We start from the raw sequence: 13,474 nt of genomic DNA on the forward strand, positions 1-13,474 counted from the left end.
ATTTTTAAAACAAGGGTGCAACTAAGACTTAAGTAGGTGTGAGGCTGAGGCAGGGATGAGGTTAGGATAGGGGTGGGGCTAGGTCAAGGGTGTTGGTAGGGCTGATGTGAAGCTTGGGCAGGGGTGTGGCTAGGAGGGGACTGTCGTCAAGATATGAGTGCATTGAGGTCAGGATAGAGGTATTTTTTTGTGATTTAGTGAGGTTTGTTGTAGTGAAGTCAGGATAGGGCTGTATGTGGTGTGGAATGGTGTAGCGTGGTTTGATTTGGTGTGGAGCTGTGTGTCGTTTGATATGACGTGGTATGGTGTTGAGTGATGTGGGAGGTATGCTGTTGAGTTATGTGGTGTGGCCTGGTACAGTGAGTGTGATTTAGTGGTGTGTTGCGTTGTCTTGCACTGTGTAGTTTGGTGTTGTGTGGTGTGGTGTGGTGTGGTGTGGCGTGGCGTGGTACAGTACAGTAGGTGTGCTATTGTGTAGTGCTGTGTTGTGTTTGTGACCTGATGTAATGGGTTTAGTGTGATGATTTGGTGCTTGGTGTGCTGTAGCGTGGTGCACAGTTAAGGCAAGGGTATGGCAGTGATGGCGGCCTGTATGCCTTCCCATGTTTCCTCCCCCACAGGCACAATGTACTCTGGCGGAAGAAGGAAGCCGTAGGTGCCGTGGTCACGCAGCTCCAACACGTAGCTGTAAATCACACCCAGCTCGCCATACACCCAATCTGCCGACATCCCGGCGCTGGGATCTGAAAACAAAACAATGCCTCACTATTTCAAGCCCAAATACTGCTAAATATAAATATGTACTGAGAAAAAAATGAGTAAACGATAACCTATGACCTTCAATAGACTCACACTGCAGACCTGGTCATTAGGGCAATACTAGCAACAATACTATACTATATGATTCATTTACCGGTAATTTCACAGCAGAATATAACAAATGCATTTTCCCGGAAAGTGGAAACCTCAACACATATATCTTAAGAAAACTGGCAAAGGGCAAGCCACATACAGTAATCTGATAAGCTTATCTTCAGTATCAAACATATAATTGTCAAAACTGCTAAAAGACAGAAACTTACAAAGGACAAACACAATGATTCCAAAGAAAGAGATCGTGCCTTAGAATCTATTAGATCTTCTTAGCAACTAAGGAAAATAATTTCTGGCACTGTATACTTACATTTTCAGAGAGATATTGATAAAGATCCACAGATACGACCACTCTGTAAACTAAAACCTCAAAGTCTTGGAGATAAATTATGTTAAAATATGACGCGAGTCGTCGAGATTGGGGACAAGTGCCTTAAGCGAAAAGCACCAGAAAACTGAGTTAAACTTGGGCTAAAGATAATTTGTTTTATCTCCTGAACTTGTGGCGAAGTCACTGTGACTTTGGTTACCCTACCATGGTTTGGAAACACAAATATGGGAAGATATTTCATAATAAAATGTCTTGTCAAAGTTTAACGTAAAATTTTCTTTTCTTGAGGTGCATTTTCAAGTAATTTACAAACTATGACACGAGGGTTTCGTTACTCAACAGTTTTAGCAGTGTGATGCCTCAAAATGTTGTTACATACTTTTTAAAATGCTGAAAGTATTTACAGTTTATTAAAAAAAAAATCGCACAGGAGGGCAAGGGTGATATCCGAAATTATTATTACCGCCAGGGAAGTACCACGAAGATGATTCAATTACCACATGGATTTGAATACATTAACACTGCCGAAAAGGAAAAGTCACAAGAAACCATGTAGGACATTCTTGCATAAGCAGGTTGACAAAATGTGGAGAAATATTCATCAAGCATGTCCCGTTAGCAATCGCCAATGATGTTAAAATGTTTCGTGAACCGATACTTATTTGATCAATTTTATATCACAAAAAAAAATCGTGTCCTGTTTCTTATTATGGTTATAGCGATTGCAGAGAGAACAGTTTCACAGATCTGCAAAAAACGTTCAAGTGTTATTAAATTTTCTTTCAATTTTCATGAGCAGATTGCTAGTTATGCTGAAATTCTATTATCACACGGTTTGGTCAAAAAAATTAGATTTTGAAATCACAGAACCCGGAAAATTTTATGCTGATCACAGTCTGACAAAGTGGAATAGCCAGCTTCTCTCATTAACTACAGGTCAGAACATGAATCTGACACTATTATTTGCGATATGGTAGGAATGAACGTTAATATCAATAGGTGAGACAGAGGTTTCGAAGAGGAAACAAGGAAGTATGCCAGTTTTCATCATGCCTCAGTATTGTTTGTCCGATCACTGTAAAAGTGTGATTAGCCTTAGTAACCTACTGTCCCTATTTTTTTTTTTTTTTTTTTTTTTGATGCAAGGAAGAAGGAACCAAAGGCCAGAAGCCAACAAGATTGTTCCTTCAAAGAAAAAAAGTAAAAAAAAAAAACAAGTTAGCAGGGAGCCAAATTCAAGATCTGTTCATTTCGAGATGCCTGGACACACTGCATTTGAATGACTGGAGTCATAAGCAGTAGGAAATACAGACAAAGGGAGACAGTTCCTGAGTTTACCTGTTGCATATATGAAGGACTAGGAGCAAATATTATCTCTTGCATTAAAGAGTTGGACAGATAAAGGATGAGAGTTTGTTTTGCAACACCGGTGCTACGTGCCCGCGGTAGTGGTGGAGGGATGCAAGCAGGCATTTCAGAGGAGCAGCGACCATTAAATTCGTGACAGAAAGGACATACAGATGCAACCACGCGGCGAAACCGAGGTTAAAGGGAGCCAGTAAGAGGAGGAATTAATAAGACGAAAAGCCTTTGACTTCATCTTGTTCAGAAGAGCTGTATGCGGGGAACCTCTCCACACATGGAGTTGTACTCTACACAGGGGCGAATAAAACTAGTGTTTAAAGTCAGCAACTGTGCAGGGGTAAAGAGTGCACAGAGTTGGCTTAGCAAACCTAAACTCTTGGAAGCAGATTTTCCAAGAGAGGTAATATGATCTGTCCAAGATTAATCCCGAGAAAATGAAACCCCAAGTATGTTTAAAGATGATGCAGCATTGAGTTGGATGTTGTTGAAAATTAGAGGATACTCCTGCGGAAGATTTTGGCTGGCTGAAAAGTGTAAGAACTGATTTTTTGAAGCATTAAAAACAGCAAGATTACTTTTAACCCAATCAGATATATGACCCAGTTCAGATATTAGGTGTACCATAGCTTTATCCCTTATTTTTTTAAGTAACTGCTGAGATGGACGCTGTGGGATGCAATGGAAAGGTGATGGGTGGAGTCAGCGCATGAGTGAATAGGTTTAATTGTACATCTTAGAAGGTCATTCATGAATAGAAGGAAGAGAGTTGCTGATGAGACAGAGCCCTGGGGAACACCACTACTGATAACGCTAAGAGAAGAATGGTGGCAGTCCACAACAGCAGCAATCTAATGACCAGAAAGGAAGCTAGAGATGAAGGCACAGATAGAAGAATAGAAACCGCGAGAGGGCAATTTGGAAATTAAAGATTTATGCCAGACTCCACCGAAAGCCTTTGAGATGTCAAGTGTAATGGTTAAGTTTTCCCCACAGTCCCGAACGGATGATGACCAGGAGTCTGAAAGGAAGGTATAAAGATCGCCAATGGTGAGTACCTGGCAGACTCCACACTGACGATCAGAGAGAAGGTTGTGATAGGAAAGATGCTTAAAATTTCTCTGTTAAGAATACAATAAAAAAGCTTTCGAAATACAGGATGTTAAAGTAATCGGGAGAAAGTTAAGAGGCTGGGAATGATTACCCTTACCTGAGACAGACTGAATGAGTGCGAGATATCAGCAAGAAGGAAAGCTACAAGTTGACAGACAAATGCGAAAGAGTTTACCTAGGCAAGGTGTAGACACAGAAGTGCAGTTTATGTGGACAACAGAAGAAACTCCATCAGGCTCATGTGCCTTGTTAGTACAAAGGCCAGAGATGGCAGAAAGTACACCAATTGAAGAAATTATTATGTCAGCCATGAGGAAGTCAGAGAGAGAAGCGATGGAGGAACAGCACCGGAATCGTCTAAGGTGGAATTGGAGGAGAAAGTCTGAGCAAAGTGTTCTGCTTTATCAGTAGAAGAAACAGGTGCAGAGCCATCAAAGTGGAAAAGAGGAGGGAAAGATTATGAGATAAATTTGTAAGAAAGATTTTTGGCAAGGTACCACAAGGAGCAGGAAGAATTTGAGTTGAAGAGTTAAGAGCATTTCGTATGAATGAATTATTTTTAGCAGAGCGAAGAACATAGCATGATTCCAGGCAGAGACATAAAAGAGAGATGAGATTCACGTTTGGGGTGGCTCCGATACCTTTTGTAGGCCCTCTTCTTGTGAACAACACTGAAATAAGCGTGATTAAACCATTTTTACTTTTTGTATTAACCACAAGATAAGATAAAGGAATGTATTTTTCGATGTCCGAGAGAATAACCCCCGTAATACGTGGGGCACACACAGATTGCTCTCGATCATGAGAGCAATAATCATTCTAGGGAAAATCAAAGAAATACTGCCTGAGGGCCTCCCAGTTTGCAGCTCCAAAGTGCCACAGCTGCCGCTTCTTGGAAGGGTCCACCGGCCCTACTGGAGCGAGAGGACAGATTAAGGTAATAAGGTTGCGACTGGAGAAACCAAAGAGAGAGAAAAGATTAACATTATACAGAAGGATTAGTTGTAAGGAAGGGATCAGGCATGTTGAAATTCTCCTCAGGGAGGTTAGGGATACAGGTACGGTGCTGTACAGGCTGCTGTATGTCATTAAGATAATAAAAGATGTTGGCTTGTTCACCAGGTGGATCTGTGAAAGAAAAGGAGAGTCAAAAGTGGTGCTTTGTATGCGATATATTTTTGTTGAGGAATTAATTGTATTTTATTATTTGTTTCAAAGTCAGCGATAGTTTATCTTGCAGTGGCTACTTGGGAAGTGTTAACTGTCAGTACAGTTTTTGTTACATCTGTGGTGAATTTGTCACAAGGAAACAACAGAGAAATATTGCAGACATTGTCAGAAAAGCCTGGTAGGCTATGCATACTTTGGGGTAAAAATCGGGCTCTCCTTAAAGTCTGCCCTATTTGTGTTGAAGAAGTACGGCAATGTGCAAAAGGCACAATTTTTTTTACCTTGGTGTTCTAATGATCTGGAAGAAGCTGAAGAATCGCAGTGATGCCTATTATGACCATGTAATATTAAAAGATAAAACATTAAGAATAGAAAAATATTTTCCAAACCTCCCATGTGCCTTCCGACCTGCTGTTCATGGACCAGATATACGTGTCCCAGTACCACCTGAGGACTTGAAAACATACACTGTAGCTCTGACCAAGAAAGCAGCGGCAACAGTGATGATGTAGACTTCCAGTGTGACAGTGAACCTAATTTTTTCTTTTTTTGTCAACATGAACTAATAGATCCGATGGGAGACGTAGGCATTGTTAGGGTGTCTGCAGCGATCTTAGGTTCCATACATAATTCCTAAAATTTCTTAGCTCTTGGCACATCATTCCCCTGGCAAGAGGACCGAGAAAATTATTTATTCCCTTATTTTAAACAAGATGATTATTTGGTTCCTTGCACTGATACTCTTGGATTAATGGAAAAGTTTGATGTCATTTACAGTGTTGATGAGTGGAGACTTCATTGAAAAAAAAAAAAAAAATGTCTTTTACACACAGGTAACAGGTACGATTCTGTTTTCGTAGCTCATTCAACACAACCAAGAGAATGTTAAGAAAACGTACTGATGGCCTGAAACAAGATTAATGTTAAAAGATCAAAATTTGAAAGATACGAGTACACTTGAAAATACATGTTGTTTGGGCAATACTCGGGCTACACAAAATTTTCTTGTTTCTTGTGTGAATGGGATAGCACAGGAATCTCCACTGGTCTCTGAAGCAATGGCCAAGTGGGAGACAAAATTTCATCAGGGACAGAAAGTGTTGTACGAGGGTGTTTGGGTGATTAAAAAAAAAAAATAGAGGTTCTTTTGTCCCATCTACATATATAAAACTTGGCATACTGAGACAGTTTATTAAAGCTTTGCCACATGAAGATGGTTTCAAGTATAGAAGAGATTTCCAGGACTGTCGGATTCCTAGCTCAAAGAAGGTATATGTGCTGGACCTGATATAAGGAAACTTGTCCAGGATGCAAGTTTTGAAAACTTTCTTCTTGCCGTTGAAAATGAAGAATAGATTACCTTGAACGATGTCATTAAAAAATTTAGGTAAGTCTAATGATCCAAATTACAGAGACATTGTAAGCCGGATGCTGGGGAAGTTCAAGACCCTAGGATGTAACATGAATCTCAAAGTACATTTCCTGAATGTTCATTTGAACTACTTTCCAGACAACTTTCTGAATTATTTTTCCAGACTGCAATACCAGCCTATTACAGTCAGTCGAAGGACCAAATCTTTAATCAGCCTGTGACCTTGGTCTTGAACGAATTGCTTTCACAAGTCGAATTCATCACCTTTGCCCGACCATCATTTTTTTTGGTCAGTTTTAGTCCAAATCTAACGGTTTTTCTAGTTGACCTTGCCTTGTGACCATGACCTTTTACCTACTCTCAAAACTGAATCATTTAATGCACGGGTGGCTTTCAACCTTTCCACCGAATTTGAATCCTACTGAATCAAAACTGCCTAAGTTAAAGGACCGAATATTTCAACTTGCCCTGCAGCTTCACCACCGACAACAGACAAGAAAATCTAGCAGCATTATCTTTGAAGAGACCCTAATTGTTGCATCGCATTTTGTTAAAATTCGGTCAAAACTTTAGTTGACCATATTCTCTGACCCTGACCCTCGACCAATACTTTTGAAAATCAAACCCCTTACTCAGTGGGTGGCTTTCACCCCATTCACCAAGTTGTGTTCAGATCTAATCAATATAATGTAAATTATATTGCGCTCTCCCTCTCTCTCTCTCTCTCTCTTTCTCTCACACATACAGTACATACACACACACGCGCACACACTGAGCGATACAATACACCGTCATGCTCTATGGGAGGGTGTAATGACATCCTAGAGTGACAGGTTAGTTTCTAATGGTGACAGCGTGACTTGCGATAGCAGGACGGCTTATTGTGGCAAAGTGACTTACGCTGGCAGAGTGACATACATTGGAAGGGTGACATACAGTGGGAGAGCGTATGATGGTGGTAGAGGGATATAATTTTATGGTGCCTGGGCGAGTTTGATGACAGTGACATTGAATGGGTAATATGGTGGCAGAGTGAATTATGGTGCAGAGTGGCTTATATTGGCAAAGTGACATAAGGTGGCAGAGTGACGAGATGATAATGTTATATCAGAGTGATTTATGTTGGCAGCGTGACGTGGCAGTAGAGTATCACGTGGCAGCAGAGTGACTTGTATTGGTGGAGTAACATGAGGCAGAGTTACTAATGGTGGCAGAGTGACTTACAGTGGCAGATCGACTTAGGCTGGCAGAGTGACATAGGTTGGACAGCGACATAGGGTGGCAGGGCAAATTATGCCAGCAAGTTGATTTGTTGGCAGGTTAACTTATGGTTGCAGAGGGACATGGTGGCAGAGTGACAAGATGGCAGAGGGACACGGTGGCAAAGTGACTTATGTTGGTAGTGATTTACAAAGGAAGGGTGACATGGTGGGCGGGGTGATATGGTGGCAGAGTGGCTTGTAGTGGCGTTGTGACTTATGATGGCAGAGTGACTTTGATGCCATGGTGACTTATGGTGGCAGGGTGACTTACGCTGGCAAAGTGACATGATGGCAGAGTGGTATGTTGGCAGTGACATGTGGTGGCAATGTACCCTAAGCTGGAAGAGTGACCTATTTGAGGCAGTAACATGTTGGCACAGTAACTTACGGTGGCAATTTACCTAATGTAGGCTGAGTGTCTTATGGTGGCAGAGTGACATGATGACTGACATATCAGAGTGACTTATTATAACAGTCTGACGTATGGCTTCAGTGTGACTTACAAATGGTGGCAGCAAGGTTTCCTACGGTGTAATTAGTGCCGTGGACTGCTTTCAAAGCCGCTGCGCCTATCTCAGCCACTCGTAGCTGTCGGAAGAGGAAGGACCCACTTACACAGTTGAGACTTATTATTATTTATTTTATTTATTCATTTATTTATTTATTTTTTGGCATCGACCACAGGCCCGGAGACAAAGGTCATTCAACCAATGTATATTATCTTATGACTCTTACTTTTTAAAGTTTCTTTATATATATATATATATATATATATATATATATATATATATATATATATATATATATATATATATATATATATATATATATATATATATATATATATATATATATATATATATATATATATATATATATATATATATATATATATAACATGTAACTAACGTTATCTAAGGTTGTAACATCTACAAGGCTAACAAACACACCACTAATCTTCATTATAACCTAGAGAGACCAATAGCTAAACTTAGCTAAAGACTCTCAGGGAGCCAAGATTAATGGGCAAAATAACTAAACCAATAGAACATCAACGACTGCAAATGGGCAGTGCCTCTCTTCAATCCATACCTTTACTCATCACCTGCTGACTGTCAGGCTCATTGTTACTGGCCACCCTCTTGTTATATCCGTAACTGACAGGCATTCATAGCCAGAGCTTTACGCCAGACGTAAATTTTAGTTGTTCTTAATTCGAAGCTTTCCCAGTCTGCATGAGTAACAGTGTCATCCCAAAATGTTTCTTGTGCAGTTGTGCAGTGTAACGACGTACGTTAGTGGTAGTAGTATAGTAGTAGTAGTAGTAGTAATAGTAGTAGTAGTAGTAGTAGCAGCAGTAGTAGTAGTAGTAGTGGTAGTAGTAATGGTTGGTACCCCAGACTTATCTGAATGTGAACCTAGTGGACTACAGGCTTAAGTTTGTCTTCCCTTGCAGTCTATTATCCTCATTTTGGGGAACAGGAAAGTAACTGAGAGACGTTTGTACAGTATAACCAAGTAGTTGAACCTTTTGGTGTATATTAGTGACATTGCATAAAGGGGTCTTTTGTGTGTACCAGTATCTCTCTATCTCTCTCTCTATGTATATATATATATACAGTATATATCATAACACTGGACAACAGAGGTTAGCTTCTCGAACATTATTACGATCGACTTCCTGTCGTAACTCGATTTTAATTTGTAGGAAACGTGGAAAGCTTGTACGCTGACCTTTCTTTGATCTTCCTGAAAAAAAGACAGTTCACAATAATATCTCTTTCTCAACTAAGATATGTTGTTTCAGAAAGAACAAGAGACGTGAAGATTTATTCTCCTTGTCCTTCCTGCAGATTAATATCAGAGTTACCACAGGCACCTGATGGTCAGCGTATTTGCGAATCCAGGTTCAGATCTTTCTTTGATGTGAGACCCTGGCTACGACCTCCCTTCAATGGCATGATTAAAAGGCAAAACATAAACTATGGCTTACGAGTGTACAGTTGTGGACATAAGTAACGATACACTTCATAACTATTAACCTCTTGAATCCGATGATATTTGATTTCTGTTTTATTCTTGCTACATTCAGCCAATTATAATTAAATTGGAAAGGGTTTCTAGTACTGAAGGCGTTAGTGAGGGCTAAAACTAACTCCGCTGGTATGAAATGTCTCTGATAAGCTGCAAGAAGCAATAATAAAATGTAAACTACATGAAAATTAACGTGTTTTCCTGGTTTATTCTTGTTACATTTAGACGATTTAAATTAAACTTAGAAGGACCAATCTGTAGTGAAGAGATTAATTAAGGCTACATCTAACCCCTTCAGAAAAAATAAAATCGCCTAAAGTCGTCTGCAGACCTCACATACATAATAGAAGAATACGTCATTGGATTCACGGTGTTACTAATGAGACAGTGGACAATGACTTTCGGAAAGGTGCAGACTGTGGAACCCAACAAACTTTTCATGCTGGGCGAGATTTTCATAACTGGCCACCAGCGGCTTTGGGCTACTAGGAAGATTAAAATAACAGCACTAATAATGTCTATAGTATTAAGAAAAATCACGATGTCGTGTGAAAAATATCGTGTGAAAAATAGGTTTGCTTATGAAGAAATACTTAATGAACACTATTATGCTTTGAGTTTGCCCGAAAAATTGAAAATGTAGTTTTGAAGTGCGTCCATTTTTTTCAAGTTATTTGAGGAATTTCTCATTATTTTAAAAACGTACTGCCAAATCAATAAATAACATTGCTCATTAATTACTTCATATTTGGTCAAAGCAATTTTCCCCACGATATTTATCTATTTTAAGCCCAACTCATCCAGACACTAAGAGAAAACGAATGCTGATAATTTAAACTTCCCTGTAGCCCCAGACTGGCAAGTGGTCATATATTGTTGTTCACGCTAAAAGTGGAGCGGTATTCCATACGGTAGCTAAAAGCGCCATGCGTAGATGTCACTCTACACATACGAATATTATTGGCTGTACTAAAGTGTGTTTAAAAATTCCTGACAAAGGTCCCTAACCCTTTTCTGCTTGATTTAAGGACATGGGCAGTCAAACTGGAGATCAAATTTGACCAGCAACCGGAGGCTTCTTCTAACCTTGCCCCTGAGGCTCATCCAGTTTCCTGCAATCAAAACATAATCCAGAGTTTTTTTTAACAGACCAGGTCCATGAGATGAAAATAAATCAACCATAATGAAGTGAGATTTCAACTCATAATCATTATTTTAGTAAGCGGGTTATCTTCAATGTCCTCAGTTGCTTTTGACTTGCTCTCACCCAAATAAATTCATCCGTACATTTGTAAGCTAGGTACTCTAACATTTTCAGCTTCTTTTGACTCGCTTTCAGCTGAATAACATCATTCAAATTTAATTGGAATATAAAACATATTTCTCCAGTTATGAGATTTTGATGGTGACAGTATAAACACTCTTAGACTTCCATAGTCGCTCTCAGCCGAGTAAAACCCTCTAAGTTAGGCAGAATACAGGACCACAGGTAAGAAACCTCGATCATGAATATTTCATCTATTAAACTTGTTGATTATCAGCTACAAAACCACCATCCCATTAGTTTACCACAGAGTAAGTGTGAGGTAGAAAGGGAGATGGGGAGGCAGGAGACAAAGGATGAGGAGAGATGAAGTGGTTAGGAAGGGGGTGTGTGGGTTGGAGGGAGGGCAGCCAAATGGCATATGAAACGGCTACATAGATTCGATTTGTTTGAGGGGCACCTTGATACGTTGTAATTTTCTAAGTAAAGAGTTTAGGGTCGAAGTTTATCAATATCACCACTGTGGGTGTGGAATATACGGACTTCAAAGATTCTGCTTAAGGTGGTGACTATCATGTCAGTAGCTGGAGAAAAATTTAGGCTGAAAGTTTTTAATACTTGTTTTGTGTCATATGTGACGGTGCCTAGTTTGGTTTCTTTTGGTTGCTCAAAGGTTATATATATATATATATATATATATATATATATATATATATATATATATATATATATATATAAGCACATGTAGGCATGTCGGTGATATCAGGGAGATGACGGCTTCGTTTTGTCTGTGAGAAGGTCGTGTTTGGGGAGTTGGTAATTCAAGATGTTGGGAGGCTGACCAGAAGCTATGATGCATGGATATACAGTCAGAGACGAAATACAGCCAACCATTTAATTGACGCTACCTCATACATAGGTTATGTTCTCTCTCTCTCTCTCTCTCTCTCTCTCTCTCTCTCTCTCTCTCTCTCTCTCTCTGACGCATCATATCAAAAAGCACCATTTATGGGCAGAGAAACATCTCAAGATTAGCACGATAAACTCGCAGATAAATGTGAGTTGTATTAGTAGTAGTAGTAGTAGCAGCAGTAGTAGTAGTAGTAGTAGTAGTAGTACTAGTAGTAGTAGTAGTAGTAGTAGTAATAGTAGTAGTAGTAGCAGTGGTAGTAGCAAAAGCAGAAGAAGTGATAGCAGTAGCAGAAGTTTTAACTCCAAGTTCATCTGAAACATGAACCCTGTGGAAGGCAGCCTGAATTTGACCTTCACCTGCAGTCCACCATCCTTTTTCTGGAGGGACAGTGAAGTAGATGAAGGGCGTTTATACAACAAAGCAGTATGGCCACCCATGTACATCACACACTACAACACGGCGTCCATTTCCGGCACCAAGTGAAGAGTAGAAGAGACAAAATTTAAAGAAGCACACTTGTCCCTGATCGTACCTGTTCCTCATAATGTGGCGGCTTTTCAAAGGTGTAACCCCAAGGTGACATCCACATCTGTGCGTAGGAGTGGAGGGCGAAGTATGCTTTGAGGCGATCACTGACACCCATCACACCATCACGTATTGCCTGACTTTCCTCTTCTGAGAAACCATATTCCCCTGGAAGCAAATGAAGGTATAAGATTACTGCATGTCGATTGCACAAGTTTCATTAATGCTGACAGGCATATTTCCAAGAAATATGTTTCCTCTAGCATTCTACTCGAACCCGTCAAATGTTCATCCATGTCCTCAGTTGTACTGCTGGGTGCACAGGGACAAGGGGGAAAAAACTTTGTCCAATAGTCTGACTGACACAAGAACTGAACTCGGATTCATTTAGCTATTGTCTCAAGGAACATCGTCTCCGTCTTTAAACAGAACCCTCGTAGCAAATGAATTTCTTAAGAGAAATGCAAAACAAAATCTAAAATGAATTCCATGATGATTTAAAAACCAAATATGAAATAACATGTAAAAATAAGTCTGTTCTTCGCTCTGCTAAAAATAATTTCATCCGTACTAGTTGCTCTGAACTCTCCAACTCGAATTCTTCCCGCTCCTTCTGGCACCTTGCAAAAAACCTTCTAAAAACTTTACCTCATCGTCCTTCCCTCCACTTTTCTATTTTGATGGCTGTGTAGCTGTTTCTTCTACTGATAAAGCAGATCTCTTCCCTCAGACTTTCTCCTCCATTTCCACCTTAGATGATTCCGGTACTGTTCCTCCATCACTTCCCCCCTCTGACTTCCTCATGGCTGACATTAAAATTACTTCAGCTGCTGTATTTTCTGCCATCACAGGCCTCAATACTAACAAGGCATATGGGCCTGATAGAGTCCCTCCTGTTGTCCTGAAGAACTGTGCCTCTGTGCTTACACCCTGCCTAGGTAAACTCTTTCACCTTTGTCTTTCAACCTGTACCTTTCCTTCTTGCTGGAAGTTTGCTCTCATTCAGCCAGTCCCAAAGAAGGGTGACCATTCCCAACCCTCTAACTATCGTCCAATTGTTTTAACATCCTGTATTTCAAAAGTTTTCGAGTCAAATCTTAACAGAAAAATTTTAAAGCATCTTTCCTATCACAACCTTCTTTCTGATCGCCAGTACAGTGTGGGTTCTGTCAGGGACGCTCCACTGGCGATCTTCTCACCTACCTTTCAGATTCCTGGTCATCCTCCTTTCGGGATTCTGACGAAAGCTTTGCCA

At 40.0% G+C, this 13,474-nt stretch overlaps 1 protein-coding gene across 1 annotated transcript in view; it reads right to left on the minus strand.

The window, feature by feature from the left end:
- Positions 1-558: 558 nt before the first annotated feature.
- Positions 559-13,474, minus strand: part of LOC145406219 (carboxypeptidase B-like) — a 41,629-nt gene continuing 28,713 nt past the window's right edge. The window contains exons 6-8 of the mRNA XM_080277435.1: positions 12,227-12,387; positions 7,987-8,071; positions 559-743 (exon numbers count right to left, since the gene is read on the minus strand). Of these exons, the coding sequence (XP_080133561.1) occupies positions 559-743; positions 7,987-8,071; positions 12,227-12,387 (431 nt within the window). The remainder of the gene's footprint in view (positions 744-7,986; positions 8,072-12,226; positions 12,388-13,474) is intronic.

Source organism: Coenobita brevimanus, chromosome 8, assembly GCF_032717465.1.
Source record: "Coenobita brevimanus isolate Jiangsu-jjx chromosome 8, ASM3271746v2, whole genome shotgun sequence".
In the NCBI taxonomy this organism is placed as follows: Eukaryota; Metazoa; Arthropoda; class Malacostraca; order Decapoda; family Coenobitidae; genus Coenobita; species Coenobita brevimanus.